The sequence below is a fragment of the Salmo trutta genome, chromosome 13 (assembly GCF_901001165.1).
Source record: "Salmo trutta chromosome 13, fSalTru1.1, whole genome shotgun sequence".
NCBI lineage: Eukaryota > Metazoa > Chordata > Actinopteri > Salmoniformes > Salmonidae > Salmo > Salmo trutta.
The window spans coordinates 2,861,674-2,882,775 of NC_042969.1; the positions used below are offsets into that span (position 1 = coordinate 2,861,674).

Sequence of the window (21,102 nt, forward strand, 5' to 3'; positions counted from 1 at the left end):
TATATAATTTGTATTTATTGTTATTTGTAAACCTTGCCAAAAAATAAGCAGCAGCAGTACAAAACCATAGCTAGACTGGCACATTCGACGGCACATTAGACGGCACATTACTCACTCGCCAGATGCGCAATTAAAGGGGAATTACACACAAAAAATGGTCTTCTGATGTGATTTAAGAGTTGACATGGACTCAGAACATTCAATTTCGTTGTTTCTCTTTGAACAAGTAACATTTTTAGAGTGAAAAACAAAAAAAATCTCAATCCAGGTAAAATAAAACAGAAAACATAATTTGGGGGGAAAAAAATCACAGCACTACTTTTTCCTTGAACACTAAGGACCTGGGGAAGAGTTGCAGGGGAGAGGAGAAGAATGTGCCTATTTGAAAGCAAGAAAAAATGAGTAGCTCGCGACATGTTTCATTCTACTAGTTCCACCAGGACCTCTGCCTTTCCAGCCATGGGGGCGGTCTTTAGCAGGGGTTTTCATGTGTCAGTGAAAGGTGGTTCAGCCTTTCTTTGAATAGCTTTTCTAAAATGAGCGAAACAGCTCCTCCAGTATCGATTTCCATCTTGATTGGCTGTCACCCAACAGTGATTTGACACCGTAGGCTGTAAAGCCTCCTTTTACTGTCAATACCTTGATGGGTTGCTCCTCTTAAGAGTCTGTGTCACTATTGCTTGACTGTTCCTGCTTTACAGCATGCAGATGTTTCTTCTTGGTACGCCAGCTGGTTGTTTTTCCTTTTCCCAATTTTTTCTTATAGGTGTCCTTCACTGGTGTCTCTATATTTTCTTTACCAGCTCGCACAATATGTCCTTTCTTTTCACAATAGCGACATGTCAGCTCCTTTGCCTAGCATTCCGATAGGTGATGACCCCGTTTTCCACATTGGTAACACTACAAGGAGCTTGATTTTTGTTTTTCCTGCGCTTCTGCTACACTGCACTCTTGATGCAGCCCCCAGCTGCTGTTCTTCTTTTCCAGTTAGCTCCATTGATAAAGCAACCTCAACTGTTTTCCATAAGGTTAGATTGTCTTCAGAGAGTAGGTGTTTTGTATTGCCTTACTCCTTAAGCCACACACAATCCAATTGCAGATAGTGTCATTCAATGTTGCATTAAACTCACAATGTTCAGTTAGTATCTTTAGCACTGCAACATATTGAGCAACGGATTCACCTTCCTCTTCGTTCCGTTTCTGAAACCTGAATCTCTCTGCAATTACAAGTGGTTTGGGGTAAAAATGTCCTTCCAAAGATTTCACAATGTCCACAAATGACTGGTCACCTGGTTTCTTATGGGGATAATAATGATGGCAGAACCCTGTGAATTTGTATTTAGAATTTTGTGGTCGCTCATTGAGATTTGTGGTTGCAAGTACGATTCGCAAATGTGTAAATAGATTTTGCAAGCTTGTATCCTAATGTGTGAAACATTTAACAATGGTTGCAAACTTGTAACTTGACATTTGAATACATTTAAAAAGATTTGAAAGCATCATTTATTTTCAGAATTATTACAAGTCCATTTCAAGAATATTCTGCTGTGATGTTTTTATCTGCACGTGCTCGGAGTTCTGTCACTGTTGTCGCGTTACCAAGAGATTTGTAAACTTGTAGAAAGTTTTGTACGTTTGTGGAAATAGATTTGCATGTACAGTTTTTATTTCAGCAGCTCTGGGGTCAGGACCTTTATCCCCTGACAAATCAGCCCAAAACCGCAGCCGCCTATTGCTGCAACCATTAGCTGGATTGTTCCATCAATCAAATCTCAGAAAGTAATTTGAAGAGGAGAAGAAGTAATTTCTGCAAAGTAACAACGTTACTTACTCCTTGGCCTAGAATGAAATGGTCTACTTGAAGGTAATAATCTATTTTATATGTGAAATGGGATGACAGTAGTTTGTGTAAAGTGAAATATGATGGTACATTTCAGATGAAATTGACAGCAGCTAATGTTAGCTAGCTAGCTTGCTGGCTTCATCCTAGCTTTACTAGTATCTGTCAAGCTTAATCAGACAGCTTTAAAAGCGAGGGGGAAAATGTATATAATATTTGGAAACCATCTCATTGATAAAGTTGATATAAATGCCATTAGCAAGCTAGCTAGCTAAATTGAAACTTGTTCTTGGAGTTTATTCACAAGGTTAGATAGAAATAGATCCACACGTTATTCTCTATCATGCAGAATTGTAAACTTGTAACTTGGGAATCTAGTTCAGTAATACAGACATCAATGATTTCTGTCCCAGGATACTGAACTGTGTGCAAGTTTTTTGCCAATTTAGATCAGTTAGTTGAATGACTTGTTAGTCAGGTAATGGAACAAAAACCTGTACACTCCTGTGTAAAAAACTGTGGTTGTCATGACTTCAATTGACTAAATACAAGTACCATTTTATTTTGTCAATCTATGCAGGGTTGTCAATTCATTTCCAATGTCCTGCAGGACATTTCCCTGCATCCAGGTTGAGGCCTGCTACCAGCAGGAACATGGAGCACTCCATGTCAGTGTCAGTAAGTCATGAATATTTATATATACAGTATATATATATATATATATATATATATATATATATATATATATATATATATATATATATATATATATATATACTGTATAATACTCCACCTGAGCCAAAGGGAGGTCAAGGGTGAGGGCTTAGGGGGAGTGAGAGTGAAGTTACAGACATGAAGATACAACTTGAATGACAGAGTAAGGCTGCTTTCAAAACAAAATGCTTGAAACACACGTCTACACAGCTGTTTGGTTGAAGAATAGTATGACAAACAGCATAACAGAAGCCTCTCCCAACACAGTCCTCACTTTTAAAGCCTTTTGAGGTGGTGTGTCTTTTACGCAACCATTTGTCTAATTAGAAGACACCCTGATAGTCCTCAATAATCAACAATGTAAATGTTAACTCTCTTGCTCTCTCTTTCAATTGCATTCAGTACCCCTATCCATCTCTCTACAGGTGCTCCAGAGCCTTCTGACCAACTACCTGCAATCTCTCCAGAGCAGAGCAAGCTGATGTTCCGCTGATGGTAATATACTTTATGCATTATGTAAACCTCCTTGACTATGGCTGTCTGTCTGTGTGATGACATACATGTATAGCATATTATCCAGGACTACTGGTTGGATTGGCTTTACTGTACTCACACCAAAACTCATGCCATCTTCTCCCTCTAAAAGTCTCCCAGCCAAACTAACATGTGTCCAACCCCCTATCCACAGGTGAGTCTGCTGGGCCATGGAACTCTAGAGCAGTACATAAAAAACCTGCCACCCTGTTGTCAGCTGAGCTATCAGCAGAACAGTTCCGTGAGGAAGGATGCAACTATCAAGCCTTTTCAAAGGCCAAATTTGGGGCATGATAACCAAATGCAATAAACTTTTGTATAAACTACTCATGCTCCTTGTTTAAAACTATACCTTTTTCATAACCTGTTCTTCACATTTTAACTAACTACTATGGTAACTTAAACATCAAACAACATACAGACTTTCTCCATCAAGACAACACTTGGTGCTCTTGACTCCAAAAGGTGTAAAATCAATGCAAGTCTCATGTCCAGGTTAAATACATGTTTATTCATGTATATAAAGACTTGTAAGTGAGCATTTCACGGTAAGGTCTACACTTGTTGTATCCGGCGCATGTGACAAATAAAGTTTGATTTGATATAAGACATCACACAGGTGTACCAACTACAATATATATCCCAGACAAGCCTGAAGAATAGGACAAATAGACAAGTGAATATAAGTCAGTTATTGTGTCTGTAGCAGTTTGTATGAATGACTGGTTACATAAAATACATGTTGATGTTAAATGGCTGCGAGACAGAGATAAGGAGTCTCTTGCTGTAATGTCAGGTAAGGTACCACTGAAGGCCCCAGTATTCAGTCTGGCAGCTGGAAGCATATGTGTCACCATCCAGGCCCATGTCACAGCATGCATAGGCCTGATGGAGAGATGACAATAAATACATTATGTACCTTTCATCACCAAAGCCATTTTAGTATTTACTGCACGTGTTGCTGAACAATCCAACCATTCTGTTAGTGTCATTGATATAAATGGGCAATTCGCATACAATATCCACTTCCTAAGCATTGACTGTAATACCTCTAGAGATCCTGTGGCTGTCTGGCAGCATTCTATGTTCTTGTGATCTTACTCCCTCTCCACCTGAAATGCAATAATAACAAAAACATGAATAACAATAAGCCTAGTCAGTCAGTCATTTGGCTAACTAGGCTAATTAAACACTTGTAAATATGCACAAGACTATTCAGCCATAATTATACCAAAACAATACAGGAGGGGCATAATTATTGTGAACTTTTTCAATCAATAAACAGGCAGTGGAATTAAGTAGTTTGTCAAAAGCGTTCAAAAGTCAGTAAAAAAGTATTTGAAATAAAGCTAGCAAATATATCATTTTTATTTTCTTGAATCCTAACATTATTCGCTACAGTGATGATGGTGGGAGTTTGCCCCAATTCTATACTGAACAAAAATATAAACGCAGTATGCAACAATTTCAAAGATTTTACTGAGTTACAGTTCATATAATGTAAGGAAATCAATCAATTGAAATCAATTAATTAGGCCCGAATCTATGGATTTCACATGACTGGGCAGGGGTGCAGCCATGGGTGGGCCTTGGAGGGCATAGGCCCACCCACTGGGGAGCCAGGTCCAGCCAAGTTTTCCCCCACAAAAGGGCTTTATTACAGACAAAAATACTCCTCAAGGTACACCTGTTCAATCAGCTTCTTGATGTGCCACACCTGTCAGGTGTGAATTTGTTTTCCCCTTGCATCTAAAGCTGCCTGATGAAGCTAAAGGTAGCCAGTTGATAGTAAAGCTAGGATGAATGTCAAAGCCAGTAGCTAAAGTTAATTTGAAATGTACCATTTATATTTCATATGATAAACAAACTACTGTTATGTGTTTTCACCCAAGAAATCCATGTACACATAAGAGATTATTACCTTCAAGTAGATAGTTTTATTCTAGTACTTCAGGCCGAGTAGCGGTAACATTACTCTGTTCTTCTTTGATGGGGTTTAACAACGGTTGGCATCCAGTGTTAAGGGTGCATTACCGCCACCAGCTGGACGGAGTATTGAATAAGATTTTTTTTTTACTTTTCGGGAATGGGGTAAAACGACATCATACAAAGTAAAACACGTCAACTAAAAAATAAGACAGCTTTAATACTTCTTCAATCACAGTCCACTCCAAAATACATTCCTACACAGGCTCAGGGGCCTGTGATGAGGCTACATTCACCGACAGGATTTCTTGCACTGCCTTTCTTGCACTGCTGTAAAATCACGAAGACCCTAAAAAATGTTCAGCGGCATTCACAATGAATCCAATTTTCTTAGACTTCTTCTCCACTTGTGCTGTACAGTTTATGACCATTGCAATAAATAATACTAAGTCCATCTTTTTAACATATAGCATTTCACTATCTCTCGGTTGATGAAAAACCATCACTGGTCTTGTTGGCTCTACTACCAATGCTTCTTCCCCGCCTCTTGTTCCTTCCAATTTTCTCATGGCCTCCAGATAGGAGACACGCTGGACACTCCTTACCCTTTCCACCTCATAGGGCACTCCAATAATTCAAGTGCATGTTCACCTCCACAGTTGCAAAATTTCCCATCATCTGGCATACGATATTCTTCCCTTCTGCACACACTTGACACATGACCAAATCTTTTACATTCATGACAAAAGCTCTTACAGGGTATCTCATGAATCCTAACTTGATATGAGAAGGGAGAGACTCTTTATCAAAGAACAGTAGCATGGATGAAGTGAACTTTTTTTCTCCATCCACCATACAAGTCAATTGACCTGCACCAACCACATCGATGTCTTCAGTTATATCCTCTGCCTTTATTTCTTCCGCCAGCCAGGAAATAACCCCCTTTTATTTTTTACCTTTATTTAACTAGGCAAGCCAGTTAAAAACAAATTCTTATTTACAATGACGGCCTACCCCGGCCAAACCCAGACGAGGCTGGGCCTATTGTGCGCCGCCCTATGGGACTCCCAATCATGGCCAGATGTGATAGGACACTGACTCCACACTTTCTTCCAACACATTCCAGATGTTCCTGGAGACGTTAAATGGATTTCCCCAGTAGCATTCATCCAAAACCCTGACCAAAAACGAGTCTAGTGATTTCCTATTTTCCAACATAGCTTTACTTCTTTGTTTCCCTTTTTCTTCGCCACTGTAACCCACTCATTCTCACTTTCTGTACTATTAGCTTTACTCGACTCACTAGCAGTTTCAAACAAAACCTCAGTTTCCACCATCTTCAGTCAACGAACGTACAGTACACTCTCTACTCTGGTTGCCCTTCATGGGTAGCTTCCGACTTCTCCTCTTCAAGCTACTCCCTGAGATTTGATTGATGGATCAATCCAGCCAATGGTGCAGCAATTGGCGGCTGTGGTTTTGGCTGATTGGTCAGGAGTAAAAGGTCCTGCCACCAACACTGCTCAAAGCAGTTTTTTTTACTTGCAAATCTCTTTCTACAAACTTATAAAACTTTCTATAATCTTATGAACCTCTAGGTAACGTGACAACAATGACGGAACTCAGAGCGTGTGCAGATAAAAAAAATTATCTGCACGTTTCTTTTTGATTCACAGCCTAATATTCATAGTCATAATGGACTTCACAAGTTTGCGACCATTGTTCCATTTTTCACAAAACATGATACAAGCTTGCGAAAATAAATTACACATTTGTGAATCTTATGGTACTTGCAACAACGATGCTCAATGTGCGATCACAAAATTCAAAATACAAACTCACATGTTTCTGTCACTATTATCCCATAGTTTCTCAGACTGAACCAAGCTCCTTAGCAAGTTAAACATTTTAGCTCCCATCACACTAACGAATGTTGCCACTTTAATTTCATCTTTATTGCCATTGGCTGTGACATCTCAAATGTTCTGTGTAGACACTCCATTGCTCCACTGTTTCATCAAACTGACCAAATGCTCCTATTAAAGACACTTTATCACATTTCTTTCTTCGCTATCAGGTTTGCTAGTAAATTCCTTATACTAGTTTACTTCATCCCCCTATTTTCACTCTTTTTTTCCGTTTTTTTAATGATTTTCTTCTACTTGTTAGAACTTTTACTAACTTTGACTTCCTGTTTCTCCATTTATTTTCATTCACTCTGTTGCAACTACTCTCCTCCCCCTTGAGGCTCAAGCACAATGCAGCATTCAGTCAACAAATGGTGGATTCAACAATGAACGAACAATGGAAAGATCTTACTTTCATCACTGTCGTCATCCTGGAAAAATGCAGCATAATTCCATCGAACCTCGTCACCAGTTTCTTTGTTAAATTTAGTCTAATTCAGGAATGGGGACGGAGAAGTAGTTTTAAATGCAATGAGTGCTTTTCTTTCTTCTTCGTCTTCGTCTTCTTCGGTATATTGGCGTTTGCACAATTTAGTGTGCCTCCCGTCACCTACTGTGCAGGATGGAAACAGGATTCCCCCAAAAATGTAACAAACTACAAAAAAAACACAAATAAACAAAATTTTTAAAAAATCTGTAAAAATATAACCAATCTGAAAACCAAATAGCCTCCGCATAGGAGATTCAATAGAGCGGTCAAACTTTCGCCACCTCAATCTCCTTCATCCTTACAGGGCACTCCTGGAACTTGGGATCACAATTGCAACACCATCGTCCTTTTATACATCGTTCTTCAGTATACTCCATCCCTCTGCACAGACTTGAAACATGGCCAAATCCTTTTAAAATTGGTTTGAGGACGAAAGCTCATACAGCGTATCTTACATAACCAAGCTTCACATGTGCAGGTAGGTGCTCTTTATCAAAAAACAACAGAACCAACAAACTTTCTTATTTTTCTCCATTCACCCAGCGGGTCAGACGCCGGGCACTAACCACAGCAGGAATTCTCTTCAGGTATTTAACCTGAACATACAGTACCAGTCAGAAATTTGGACACATTTTTACTATTTTTACTATTTTCTACATTGTAGAATTATAGTGAAGATGTCAAAACTAACACATATGGAATCATGTAGTAACCAAAAACAAATCCAAATATATTTGAGATTCTTCAAAGTAGCTACCCTTTGCCTTGATGACAATTTGTAGAATTTCTTTCCTTCTTAATGCGTTTGAGCCATTCAGTTGTGTTGTGCCAAGGTACGGGTGGTATACAGAAGATAGCCCTATTTGGACCAAGTCCATTATGGCAAGAACCGCTCAAATAAGCAAAGGGAAACGAAAGTCCATCATTACTTTAAGACATGAAGGTCAGTCAATACGGAAAATGTAGAGAACTTTGAACGTTTCTTCAAGTGCAGTCGCAAAAACCATCAAGCGCTATAATGAAACTGGCTCTCATGAGGACTGCCACAGGAAAGGAAGACCCAGAGTTACCTCTGCTGCAGAGGATAAGTTCATTACATTTACATCATTTAGCAGATGCTCTTATCCAGAGCATACATTTCATACATCTTTTTCTCCATACTGGTCCCCCCATGGGAATTGAACCCACAACCCTGGCATTGCAAACACCATGCTCTACCAACTGAGCCACACGGGACCATTAGACTTATCAGTCTCAGAAATTGCAGCCCAAATAAATGCTTCACAGAGTTTAAGTAACGAACACATCTCAACATCAGTTCTTCAGAGGAGACTGCATGAATCAGGCCTTCATGGTCGAATTGCTGCAAAGAAAGCACTACTAAAGGACACCAATAAGAAGAATATACTTGCTTGGGCAAGGAACACGAGCAATGGACATTAGACCAGTGGAAATCTGTCCTTTGGTCTGATGAGTTCACATGATTCTATATGTTATTTCATAGTTTTGATGTCTTCACTATTATTCTACAGTGTAGAAAATAGTAAAAATTTAGAAACACCCTTGAATGAGTAGGTGTGTCCAAACTTTTGACTGGTACTGTACATTATCATCCCTGAGATTACTCCTTTGATGGGTGCTCTGCTCTGAAGTTCAAAGCACGATACTTCTGTTGTCCCGATTTTGTTTTGAGGCCCACGACAATCTTCCTCTGTTCTTCAGAAATACAATTAATCAGAATAAGACCACTCCTGGTCACTCTGATAGACTCCACTTCTCCCAGCGCATACTTCACCATTTCACACCTCAAATGGGTCTCCCACATATGCATTCTTACTCAACAAACTCATCCTAACAACAAATAATCCATTATCATTCTTCCACATATCCTGCACTCCAATTTTATACAATTTCACTTTTGTAAAACAAATTGACACTACTGTTGTCCATTCAGGACATTGGTCTTCACCAACTTTGCTCAACTGGCTGCCTGATTCAAACTCTGTATCCACTTCCTCCATCTCTCCAGCTCTATCCACTGAGTTCTTTACTGAAAGTTGAACTTCTTACAATACTTCAGGAAGTCATCTAACAATTGACTTCATTACCCATAGTGCATAGCATTATAACTACTGCTACAGAAACCACATTGGACATTAATACTTAGTCCAATTACATAAACATTTTATTCAGAAAACTGTTGTAAATCGACTGTTGCAAGGACGTGAGGAAGAGTTGCAATGTGAATGTTTTGCTAATTTTTTCAACCTCGCAAACACAAACTAATCATAAAATAGGGAGATGTAGCCTGCACACTAAAGCTGTCCGGATAAGGCAGTTTTTCTCTTGTGGATTCTATTCCTTGATTATTACTAATATGTGTTTGCGGTAGAAATGTTTACATGTATGATTTGCAGTAAGTATGTTCAACCCACTATCACAAATCAAATCTTCAACAAAACAAAGGAAACGTCAACAAAATAAAGGAGATGATCATGGACTTCAGGAAACAGCAGAGGGAGCACCCCCCTATCCACATCGAAGGGACAGCAGTGTAGAACGTGGAAAGTTTTAAGTTCCTCGGCGTACACATCACAGACAAACTGAAATGGTCCACCCACACAGACAGTGTGGTGAAGAAGGCGCAACAGCGCCTCTTCAACCTCAGGAGGCTGAAGAAATTTGGCTTGTCACCCAAAACCCTGACAAACCTTTACAGTTGCACAATAGAAAGCATCCTGTCAGGCTGTTTCACAGCTTGGTACGGCAACTGCTCCGCCCTGAACCGCAAGGCTCTCCAGAGTGTGGGGCGGTCTGCACAACGCATCACCGGGGGCAAACTACCTGCCCTCCATGACACCTACAGCACCCGATGTCACAGGAAGGCCAAAAGATCATCAAGGACAACAACCAACCGAGCCACTGCCTGTTCACCCCGCTATCATCCAGAAGGCGAGGTCAGTACAGGTGCATCAAAGCTGGGACCGAGAGATTGAAAAACAGCTTCTATCTCAAGGCCATCAGACTGCTAAACAGCCATCATTAACTCAGAGAGGCTGCTGCCTACATTGAGACCCAATCACTGAACACTTTAATAAATGGATCACTAGTCACTTTAACAATGCCACTTTAAATAATGGCACTTCAATAATGTTTGCATATCTTACATTACTCATATCACATGTACAGTTGAAGTCAGAAGTTTACATACACCTTGGTGGTTTAAAAATGAGTTTCAATGACTCCAACCTAAGTGTATGTAAACTTCCGACTTCAACTGTATATACTGTATTTAATACCATCTACTGTACCTTGCCTATGCCGCTCGGCCATCACTCATTCATATACTTATATGTACATATTCCCATTCACTCCTTTTGATTTGTGTTTATTAGGTAGTTGTTGGGGAATTGTTTGATTACTTGTTAGATATTACTACACTGTCGGAACTAGAAGCACAAGCATTTCGCTACACTCGCATTAACATCTGCTAAACATGTGTATGTCACCAATAAAATTAGATTTGATTAGATTTGAAATCACAAAATGTATTCGAAATTTGTGACAATTGTCTCGTGTCCACCAGACATTTCAAATAATTTGTGTCTTTCACGATAATCTGTGATTGTGTGTTGATAATGTTACATGTTTAACCTTAAATGTTTCCAGCCCTTAGGCCTTTTACTTTTAACCCCAGACTATTTTCACACATGGCTTTGTTTGGCAGCACTTTAACTGGTCCTTTTAAAGGTAGCAACTCTTTAAACGTAATGGGATAGTTCAGTGAAATTATGTATTCATGTCACGTCCTGACCATATACTTAGGTATTTTTTTTATTATATTTGGTCAGAACGTGGCAGAGTTATGTTTGGTTATGGTATAGTGGGGTTGTGAGTGTTGGGTTAGGTTCTAGGTTAGGTTTTCTATGTGTAGGTGTATGTCTATGTTTGGTTAATTGGGGTTGGGACTCTCAGTTGAAGGCAGGTGTTGTCTATCTGCCTTTGATTGCGAGTCCCATATAGTGGGGTGTGTTTGTGTTTGGTATTTGTGGGTAATTGTATTTTGCACTGTGTTTCGTTTCACCTGTGAAACTGTGACCTTTCTCCTTTGCGTATTTATTTTGTTTTGTCGTTCCTATCTAAAATAAATATGATGTGGAACAGTCAACCTGCTGCGTATTGGTCATCGAGTGATTTCGATATATCTTCCGATGAGGGAGAATACGAGGATCGTGACAATTCAGATGTATTTCCTTACCTAAAACAGTACATGGACTGCTCTAAGGAGTTACTGCAATCCACACTTCTGATTTTGGTAGACCAGTCACTGCCAAGAAATACTAATGTTAGCATTTTTGGACAACAAGCTTAACGTTACTTAGCATAGAGTGGGTCTGAAGTTACACATCACACTATTACAACAGTGTGACTGCCATTTTGAGACGTTCAGGAGCATCAGGTACTTCTGGAATGTCTATGGCCTGCCCATCTTATTGTGAGAAATTACTCTGGTCGTTCAAAACATTTAAAAAAGTATATATTTATAAAGTATAAATAGCTCACACATTATGAGGCCACACAAAAATACTTAACTACTGATTAGTAAATGGTTTATAAGGGGAAAGGGGGATTCCTCAGTCAGTTGTACAACTGAATACATTCAACAGAAATGTGTCTTCCGCATTTAACCCAACCCCTCTGAATCAGAGGTGAAGGGGTCTACCTTAAACGACATCCACGTCATTGGCGCCCAGGGAACAGGGGCAGAACGACAGATTCGATCCAGCAACCTTGCGGTTACTGGCCCAACGCTCCTACTTTACCAGGCTACCTGCCGTCTATAAGGACCTATATTATGAATGGAGTAAAGATTAATAAATTATTAAACTAGTTACTAATACATTATAAATGCTTTATTATGTGGAGTTATAACTAATTGCTACCCATTTTTTTGCTGCCTAAAACTGACAAGATTAATTCATAAACTTTTTAAAATTGTTCCTTAAACTTAATTTCATTGTTTTGATAAGTTATATTTCTTACACTTCATGGATTTTAGGTATGTTATTCAGTACAGTTTCAATTGTTAAAACAGCATTGAATCTGAACCTTCAAATTAATTATGTGACATATCTGAATAGCCAACTCAATCGAGTACTAATCATTATGACATTTCAGGAGTTCTCAGGATGTACTGCACAGAACCTTAATAATATGAGAGCCCAACAGTCTTTGTACCTGCACCATGAACTAAAGTCATCCCTGAATATTGGCCTCCCCGCCTACGTGAACGTCGGGGTCTTTTGTGAGCCAGTCAGGCTTCGGTTGCCGAGCACGTACATCTGGAACAATTTGTTTTCAGTAATTGGTTGTAAAGGCTGAGCAGATAATGAAGCGAAGTTACAAGTGAAGGCCACTCTCGGTTTCTCGTGAAGACACTCAATGGTGGTGAGGATGAGCTATAAGAAAGTGAAAGATCCGATTTTTGAAAACATGAGGTGAACACTAGTGCTATCCAAAATCAATCCACCCAAAAAAAACAAATACAATTAACCATGTTTGACATGACATGTCTGGTAAATAAATGTATGAATATGGTCCATATACCAAAATGCTAGTTCTAAGAAAGCCGTATTTGTGAGCTCTTTGTTCTTGTATTCACAAGCTTAAATGGCTACATCGGGGTTTTGGCAATGTGGCCCTTTGTCTAATTTCCCAGAGTAAGATGAACTCATGGATACTATTTTTATGTCTCTGTGTCGAGCATGAAGGACGTTAGAGAGTTTGCGAGCCATTGCTAAGTAACATTAGCATAATGACTGGAAGTCTACTTTATCTACTTCCCCAGAATCAGATGAACTTGTGGATACCATTGTATGGCTCTGTGTCAAGAAGAAAGGAAGAGGTAGTTCTCAAGCCAATGCTAACTAGCGTGGAGTCCTATCGTTGCACTAATGCTAGTTAGTATTGGCTCATTGCCTGATGTATCCCTTTTATAGTAACTCTCCAGTCTTTCCATATTTCTATGAAATATGACCTATAATTAATTACAATATGAGTGAATTTGTTTTCCTTTCCCAAAATGTTTTAATTAAGTATGTTAAAAAGCAGCTTTCTGTGTTGGAATGGTGTGGGCGTACCCCAACAACAGAATGGCGTGGGCGTATACTAGTCTAATGCGAGTAGACCGCTCAATGGCCAGCTTATCCTCCTCACAAGGATGACATCAAATTCTATGAGGAAATAGCAAGCATTTTTGAGATACAAGTCTGTTTGAGATACAAATTTGAGGGGGGATTTTAGAAGTGTTTTTTTTCTCTCAAATTTATGCTTTGGCCACATACGAGTATAGGACGAGTCAGTAACGTTATTTAGGTATGAGTTAACAGAATATTAACTTTTAAAAGTAAAATTTTCACTGGAAGGTTACTTTAATAATATTATTACAAGTTGAACAATACTGAACGTGCCACAAACCCAATGATCCACGGAAGCCATCCATTCCCATTTTCTAAACAAAACAATAGCAACATTATGCACCTATTTCAAACATTGAACAAGTAAAGTCAGACAGTTAAGTTATGATACATTACAATCCATTTCAAAACGGTGAGATGAAGAGAATCTCACCACTGGAGTTTCATCAAAAGTGAAAACTGTTTCGGTATAAATCAACTCCTAGGAATCCACTTTCCCGTTCCACCTTTATGTTAACTTCTCTGGCCTAGGTGGGTTGTGACCGTCCCACACTATTCAACAGCCAGTGAAATAGCATGGCGCGAAACACAAAACAGCAAAAATATCATAATTTCAATTTCTCAAACATACGACTACACCATTTTAAAGATACACTTCTCCTTAATGTAACCACATTGTCCGATTTCAAAAAGGCTTTACAGCGAAAGCAAAACATTAGATTGTGTTAGGAGAGTACATAGACAAAAATAACCACAGAGCCATTTTCCAAGCAAGGATATATGTCACAAAAACCCAAAACACAGCTAAATGAATGTCAAAGATATCCTTGGTAGTAGGAAAGGGGCAGAGTCAAATGCAGGAGACTGAGGTCCGTTAACACATATGTTTAATAAACACCGAATAAACAAAATCGCCACAAGGCAGGGTGCGCAGAACACAAGACAGGAGGACAGCAACCCTAATGCCTAATCCAAAAATACACGGCATAGCTAAAGCAGCGCAAAAACACCGACTGCCACACATAACATGACATGTAATAATCCCGCACGAATTCCCAAACTAAAAAGACAAACTAAATACCCCCCCACTAATGACTAACAAGGAACAGGTGCGGACCTAGACAGACAAAACCAACAGACACAGAAATGTCGATCGGTGGCAGCTAGTAGGCCGGCGACAACGACCGCCGAGCACCGCCCGACCGGGGAGGGGCGCCACCTTCTGTGGACGCTGTGACAATGAAGCACTAACCTTTGACGATCATCATCAGATGACACTCCTAGGACATCATGTTACACAATACATGTATGTTTTGTTCGATAAAGTTCATATTTATATCCAAAAACAGCATTTTACATTGGCGCGTGATGTTCAGAAAATTTATTCCCACCAAAACCCCCCGGTGAATGTGCACATCAATTTACAAAAATACTCATCATCAACGTTGACAAAATATATAACAATTATTTAAAGAATTATAGATGGACTACTCCTGGATGCAACCGCTGTGTCAGATTTTAAAATAGCTTTACGGAGAAAGCACATTTTTCAATATTCTGAGTACATAGCTCGCCATCACAGCAAGCTATACAGACACCCGCCAAGTTCGAGGTCACCTAAACTCAGAATTAGTATTATAAATATTCTCTTACCTTTGCTGATCTTCGTCAGAATGCACTCCCAGGACTGCTACTTCCACAAGAAATGTTGTTTTTGTTCGAAATAATCCATATTTATGTCCAAATACCTCAGTTTTGTTCGTGCGTACAGAGCACTATCCAAAGGCATAACGCGCGAGACGAAAAGTCAAAATGTTCCATTACCGTTCTTAGAAGCATGTCAAACGTTGTTTAAAATCAATCTTTATGGTATTTTTAATGTAAAAATGCGATAATATTCCAACCGGACAATAGCATATTCATTCAAGAAGAAAAAGAAGGAACGGCGCGCTCGCGGGATCGCGCATATCCAATCCCTTTGTCCCCAGGCAGTCCACTGATTGACTGAGCTACTATTCTCTGCCCAGTGACAGGAGAATGCTGAAAGAACTTTCTGAAGGCTGTTGGCAGCCAATGGAAGCCTTAGGAAGTGCTTAGTGACCCCACAGACACTGTAGTTTCGATAGGGATTCAAAAGAAGAACTACAATTCTCAGACTTTCCACTTCCTGGTTGGATTTTTCTCAGGTTTTTGCCTGCCATATGAGTTCTGTTATACTCACAGACATCATTAAAACAGTTTTAGAAACTTCAGAGTGTTTTCTATCCAAATCTACTAATAATATGCATATTCTAGAGTAGTAACCAGTTTAATTTGGGTACGTTTTTCATCCGGCTGTGACAATACTGCCCCCTATACTTTAAGAAGCTTTAATATAATTGTAATCCACTGCAAATTCTCCCAGACTGTTTAATAGCTTGACATTTCACATAACTGCTCAACTGATACTTGAATATCAGGTCCAATCTTCATTTGGCTGCGTCTTACAATTTTAAAGTTTGAGTTTCTTTCTGAGCCAAGGTCATTGTGATCCATGTTAATGGTTATTTACATAGCAGAGCCATACTTGCTGTGATATTCTGTTAAGAATTATATCCCATTAAATCATTATTGCTCCCCTATTCTAGAGCCAGGTAATAAGTGTGGCAGGTCATTTAAATGTCAAACGGATTGTGTGTTAGTGACCATGTTATAGAGCTTTAACTAGTGTTACTGTAGTCACTAGACCATAGACCAACAGATGAGCATCAGACAGGGACATTGTAGTCACAAACACCAGAAAGAAACTATATTTTTTACAGGGCTTGGGTTATTTTTTGCATTCAATCCCTTAGCAATCAGCAGACCCTCACATGTTGATTGGGAATATTAATCTTAACTGATTTCATTGGCCACCTGCCTGTATCCATTAATCAACTCTCTCATTGGTACAGTATGGGGCGCTTTGATTCACCACCACAACAGACGAAGATGAACTCAGCAATATATATTTCTCATTATAACACCACACTCGACATAAATATTAATAGCGTCGTTTTCAGCTTGTGGGCATGAATCATTTTTGTAGACAGGGAATTTTAACAGCCAGCCATGCATACCCATGAACAGTAGATAAGCAAGGTGTCGTGATAAACAACCAGTGCACTAAGGTACGGCCAAGAAAAAATGTAAAATAATATCCAAGCCACATATTCAAAGCGCCATTTATTCGATGTAGCTACTCACAGAGTACTTACGCAGCCTCTATGGATGTACAGATCTTAATTTGAACATGCAGTTTGTCAATAGCAATGTATCAACAATGACTCAGTGTTATCTCTGATGGTGTTTATGAATGCTTTGGCACTTTACAAATGTCAGCATGCTGGACGCCGTTCACTGCGGTGGTGTATTTCTTGCATTGGTCATATGTTGTGTGTTACGTTGGACACGATGCTTTGAAGAATATGACATAAATCAATTTGATTGCATCAAGTGCGTATTGGCCTCAAGTCTTTGTACTACAGTATTTCTCTTTGGCTTATAACACCCTTGCCACTGCATATTAAACCAATTTTAAAGGGGGGTGACAATGTATTAAGCCTAGTTAAATGCTACTGATAGGCTACAGGTATATGAAGCAGGAGCGATGCATGGGTAAAATCACTTGGGAAGCCAAGCCAGGGGTGGAAAGCAATATTACAACCTATATGTTGTGATAATTGTATTGTTTGCTCTATAACATAGCATTTGTGATGTTTAGTGATTAGGCCTGGCTCGCAGTTGGCATTCCAATTCATCCCAAAGGTATTTGAGGTCAGAGCTCTGTGCAGGCCAGTCAAGTTCTTCAACACCAATCTCAACAAACTATTTCTGTATAGACCTTGCTTTGTGCACAGTGGCATTGTCATGCTGAAACAGGAAAGGGTCTTCCCCAAACTGTTGCCACAAAGTTGGAACACCGAATTATCTAGAATGTCATTGTATGCTTTAGCATTAAAATTCCCTTCACTGGAACTGAGGGGCCTAGCCCAAACCATGAAAAACAGCCCCAGAACATTTTTCCTCCTCCACCAAACTTTACAGTTGGCACTATGTATTGGGGCAGGTAGCGTTCTCCCGGCATCCGCCAAACCCTGATTTGTCTGTCGTACTGTCAGATGGTGAAGCGTGATTCATCACTCCAGAGAACGTATTTCCACAGTCCAATGGTGACGAGCTTTACACCACTCTAGCCCGACACTTAGCATTGCGTTTGGTGATCTTAGGCTTGTGTGCGGCTGATCGGCCATGGAAACCCATTTCATGAAGCTCCCGACTAACAGTGCTTCTGCTGACGTTGCTTCCAGAGGCAGTTTGGAACTTGGTAGTGAGTGTTGCAACTGAGGATAGACAATTTTTATGCGCTGCAGCACTCGGTGGTTCCATTCTGTGAGCTTGTGTGGTCTACGACTTCGCGGCTGAGCTGTTGTTGCTCCTAGATGTTTCCACTTCAAAATAACAGCATTTACAGTTGACCGGGGCAGCTCTAGCAGGGAAGAAAGTGATGAACTGACTTTTTGGAAAGGCGGCATCCTATGATGGTGCCACATTGAAAGTTACTGAGCTCTACAGTAAGGCCATTCTACTGCCAATGTTTGTCTATGGAGATTGCATGGGTGTGTGCATGATTTAATACACCTGTCAGCAACGGGTGTCGCTGAAATAGACAAATCCACAAATTTGAATGGGTGTCCACATAGTTTTGTATATATACTGTATGCTTAGTCTAATATAGTGACAAATAAAAGATACCAAAAACAATTTAGTCTAATCAACGTAAACTAAATATGTGGCTGTCCATGGTACTGATTTCTGTGTGTGTGTGTGTGTGTGTGTGTGTGTGTGTGTGTGTGTGTGTGTGTGTGTGTGTGTGTGTGTGTGTGTGTGTGTGTGTGTGTGTGTGTGTGTGTGTGTTTGCGCGAAAGTAGAAAAAACATGTTGACTCACCAATGCTATCCTCCTCTCTTTCATGTTGCCAAAACAGTGTAGGACTCTGTCATACAGTAGGCTACACACTTTTAGTTTTTGTTGTCCTGGCTAAAATGCTTGCTCGCTAACCTAACTTCCTTTCATGGGCAATGATGAGCCACTACATCTAGCTACATATTGAACTTTAGACCAGGGGCACAAAGTATGAATTCATGGTTGGATCAGAATCACTGTTATAATCATTGCCCAGTATCAAGAATTAAGTAGAACCAGAAGTCCAAATCTCTATCTCCATCTATGACTAATTTAGGAAAGGGCCAATTTTAGCTAGCTAGCTAGCCACTGGAGGACAACAACATGAGATACAACAATTACATTTTTTTCTGTCAATGACGTTTGGCTTTTGTTGTGATGTGATTGGTGTGAAGCCAAATCCAAACTGACGCCAGGACCATTCACAGTTGAGCTCGCTCAGATCCTTTCAATGCTGATTGGCTATTATTTTACTGTTTCTATCAAATGGAGGCCAAATGCTCACTGGCTTCCCTTGCATTCAATGCTACGGCGGCAACAATATCATACTCTTTTTGATCAGACAGCATCAGATAGATGGGCTACACATAGAGACAGAGGGGCGCTGTTTTGCTCACTCAACCTCTTGCGAATTGAAGGAAAATTATGAAACACAGAGACGAAAGATAAATTATTTAGGTTTTTATATTTCTTTATTGGTAAAGTTTTTGGGGAAGCCTGGCTTCCCTTGGCATCCATGAATACACGTCACTGATATTAAGCCTATTGAAAGGCTGTAGATTTGAGCTATTCAGTTAAGTTGCCCCACCTTCATGTATTATTGGTTAAATGACCTGTCAGCTAGGCTGAGGATGTTTCTGATTGGTCCTGTGTCTCCAGGTGTACGACCAACATTATAAGGCTGTGCTGGACGGCATGGAAACAGATAGCATCATGGAGATTGACCCCACCCACCGCATTGAGATCTTCAGGATGGGCAACGGTAGCAATGAGGTCCTCGAGGTCCACGACTTCAAACATGTAAGTATTGACAAAATACACATTATGTACAGTATATTTTATGCATACTTCATTTACAGTCTCTTTTTTATTATTATTATAGTTTTTGTGCAGAATGATTGAATTTGTGTTTGAGCCCTTTCCAAATTGTTCTTATATTGTGTAAAAGCATTTCTGTTCTCCTGAATTCATATCTTCTTCGACAATACCCTGCACTCTCTCCTGTTTTTTTCTCTCTCACACAGAAAAAGCTGATGTGACAATGTGTGTCATAAATAATACTAAATATCTAATAACAGCTTTCAATTCCCTCTCATACACCATCCCTTACCCAACACGCACACACACATACACACACACAAAAAGTGCTTTCTTGAACCTAAAAGGGTTATTCGGCTGTCCCCATAGGAGAATCCTTTGGAGAACCCTTTTTGGTTCCAGGTCCATGTAGAACCCTTTTCAAGAGGGTTCTACTGTCTACATGGAACCCAAAAGGGTTCTACCTGGAACCAAAAATATTTATCCTATTGGAACAGCTGAAAAACGTTTTTGGAACACTTTTTTCTATATAAAACTAAATATCTAATAACAAGAGGTCTCAGTTACGTCTCACACTCATACTGTGACGTCCCTGAATTTTCCTGAACCGTCTCAGTGCTTCTCCTTCCAATAGAGCGCTTTCCCTTTAATTCTTAATTAAATCGTGCTTCTCCTTCCAATAGGGCACTTCCCCTTTAATTCCCAATTTAATAGCCAGCATCAGCTGCGTAAAAGTGGGGTTGTGATGGAAACATGAATGAGGATGTGTTCAACCCTCAGATGTGTTCAACCCTCAGATGTGTTCAACCCTCAGACCAGATGGGCTCTACAGTTGCAAGAGTTCACCTTTGCAGTAGAATACAGGAAAGGAAAATACAACACTGTTCCAGATGCCTTATCCAGAGCTCCTGCTGGTGGTAATGGTGGCCCTCATCTTACATGTGCTACTGTCCTGTCAAGCAGTCGAGACTCACCCAAAACTGACTTTCCCATCTCTGATGAGGCCATTTGGAAAGCCCAACAGGATGATCCAGAAGTACAGGCTTTGTACCAGACTATCCTGGAAGATGGAGAAAAGATGGTCAATCCTACCACCAAGCTGACCATCATTGAAGACAAAGTCTACCGAGTTGTACAACTACCTCACAGAACACTATACCAAATGTACATACCTGAAACTCTACGCCTTCAACTGCTTCAACATTTCCACGAAGACCCGTTAGCTGGTCATTTAGGCAGGTTCAAAACCTACAAGCGGTTGCAAGCATTACTGTTCTGGCCACATCTGAGCATGGATGTGAAGTCACACATCCGAAACTGTCAGGTTTGTCAAATGTACAAACCAGAAGGTAGAAAGCCTGCTGGCAAGTTGCAGAAAACTGTGGTTACCCGACCTTGGGAAATGTTAGGAGTGAATTTGATGGGTCCATTTCCTAAAAGCTCCAATCAGAATGTGTACATGCTTGTTTTTGT

General features: G+C 39.9%; 1 protein-coding gene across 1 annotated transcript in view; it reads left to right on the forward strand.

The window, feature by feature from the left end:
* The window catches only part of LOC115204995 (tenomodulin), a 145,958-nt gene that overhangs the window by 101,447 nt on the left and 23,409 nt on the right, over window positions 1-21,102 (forward strand). The window contains exon 3 of the mRNA XM_029770565.1: window positions 19,471-19,611. Coding sequence (XP_029626425.1) covers window positions 19,471-19,611 — 141 coding nt within the window. The remainder of the gene's footprint in view (window positions 1-19,470; window positions 19,612-21,102) is intronic.